Source organism: Atta cephalotes (assembly GCF_000143395.1).
Source record: "Atta cephalotes unplaced genomic scaffold scaffold00084, whole genome shotgun sequence".
Taxonomy (NCBI): domain Eukaryota; kingdom Metazoa; phylum Arthropoda; class Insecta; order Hymenoptera; family Formicidae; genus Atta; species Atta cephalotes.
The window spans coordinates 352,253-354,081 of NW_012130148.1; the positions used below are offsets into that span (position 1 = coordinate 352,253).

The window sequence follows — 1,829 nt, forward strand, 5'->3', positions numbered from 1 at the left end:
ATATATATATATATATATATATATATATATATATATATATATAAAATTCAATAATTTTGTTTCATAAATTAGACCTTTTATAAAATAGAAATAAATTGATATTAATATTCTTGATTCATACATTCTTCACATTTTCGTTTAAGCTGACGAAATGTTGCGGCAAGGAGCACATCATATTCTGGCCATTGACGTCGGATCACAAGACGACACAGACTTGACGAATTATGGGGACTCGTTGTCCGGTTGGTGGTTACTGTGGAAGCGGTGGAATCCATTTGCCACACCCGTGAAAGTGCCAAATTTACCAGATATCCAATCTAGATTGGCATATGTAAGCTGTGTTCGCCAACTAGAAGAGGTGAAAAGTTCGGATTATTGCGAGTACATTAGACCGCCAATTGATAAGTATAAGACTCTCCAATTTGCCAATTTTGACGAGATCAAGGATGTGGGATACCAGCACGGTAAGGAATTGTATCATTATGTTAAATCTATTGTAAAAAATTGTAAATCAATATTAATTGTAAATCAATATTAATAGATGTTATAAAGAATATATTATAACGTAAATTTCATATTAATAAGAAATGAAACGTTTGTACACATTTAAATATATCTATAAGATTGAAATGAATCAGGAACATTCTTCAGGAAAAACATATTTCGAGGGTCAATCAAAAGCCGGAGTTCTCCCTCGATTCAACGCGGATCGAGAGAATGCGAGAGCTATGCGAGCGAAATATCAAGCAGCTAATCAACAGTCACTCTCTTCATACACTTTCACCGATCTTGCGCAGATGGTGTGTAAAGTTTCGCGTGGTAGCCGATACATCGATCTCGATATAGATTCAGATTCGGACGAACTAGAAGAATACGAAGCGGACTTGGAAGAAGATGCACAGGAAGTAGGATACGCGTCTGAACCCACTGCCGGTATTTTAGATCAGGCAAGTCTTATTTTTTATTATTCATGTTAAATACAAATCTCTGTATTTGTTACATACAAGATTAAAAATCAATCAGGAAGACACATCTAATTTTTTTCCCATTTTCTGTTAGAAAAGATTATATATGCTATCAATTTTTCAATTTCTAAAATCATCCTATGTATCAATATCAATTCTATGAAAGATCCCTGAAATTCTGATTGAACATGTATATTATAAATATTATATTGTAAAATAAGAGATTAAAATATTTATCTTTCGTATTACAAAATAGTAAATATTTTTATTAAATTTCTTCATAATGATACAATTATAATTTTATTTAATTTATTTTAGAGTCCTGAGGATAATCGTCTGAGACGAAGAACTGGCGTTTCACTTAGTCTATCCGATACCGAGGCAGAGTCGGAATTAGAGTATCATCCAAAGATTTTTTGAATGCTTATTTAATTACCCACAACATCGTATTTGTATAATTCGCTCAACGAGAAAAATTCAACAGAATTTTCTCAAACATAACTTTACTACTCGGATGCACTATAAGTGATTGACCTACATCGAAGTACAAAAACAATTATTGCAATTGTATAATCACGGAAATGCTCTGAAATTACGTCACAATGCAATGTGTATCGTTTTAACATAATAAGTAATTAATATTATTATTGTTACTATTAAACATATTATGTTAAATATAATTTTACGATTTCTAAAAAAAATTATTTATTATTTTAACATCACACCTTTTATTTTATATGTGTGTATATATATATATATATATATATATAATGTGTGTGCGTGCGTGCATGTGTGTGTGTGTGTGTGTGTGTGTGTGTGTGTGTGTGTGTGTGTGTGTGTGTGTGTGTGTGTGTGTGTGTGTGT

General features: G+C 31.5%; 1 protein-coding gene across 1 annotated transcript in view; it reads left to right on the forward strand.

Moving 5' to 3' along the window:
• LOC105624674 (neuropathy target esterase sws) overlaps nucleotides 1–1,666 on the forward strand; it is a 10,383-nt gene extending 8,717 nt beyond the window's left edge. The window contains exons 14-16 of the mRNA XM_012206030.1: nucleotides 144–464; nucleotides 652–947; nucleotides 1,284–1,666. Coding sequence (XP_012061420.1) covers nucleotides 144–464; nucleotides 652–947; nucleotides 1,284–1,385 — 719 coding nt within the window. The 3' untranslated portion in view covers nucleotides 1,386–1,666. The remainder of the gene's footprint in view (nucleotides 1–143; nucleotides 465–651; nucleotides 948–1,283) is intronic.
• The last annotated feature ends 163 nt before the right edge of the window (nucleotides 1,667–1,829 follow it).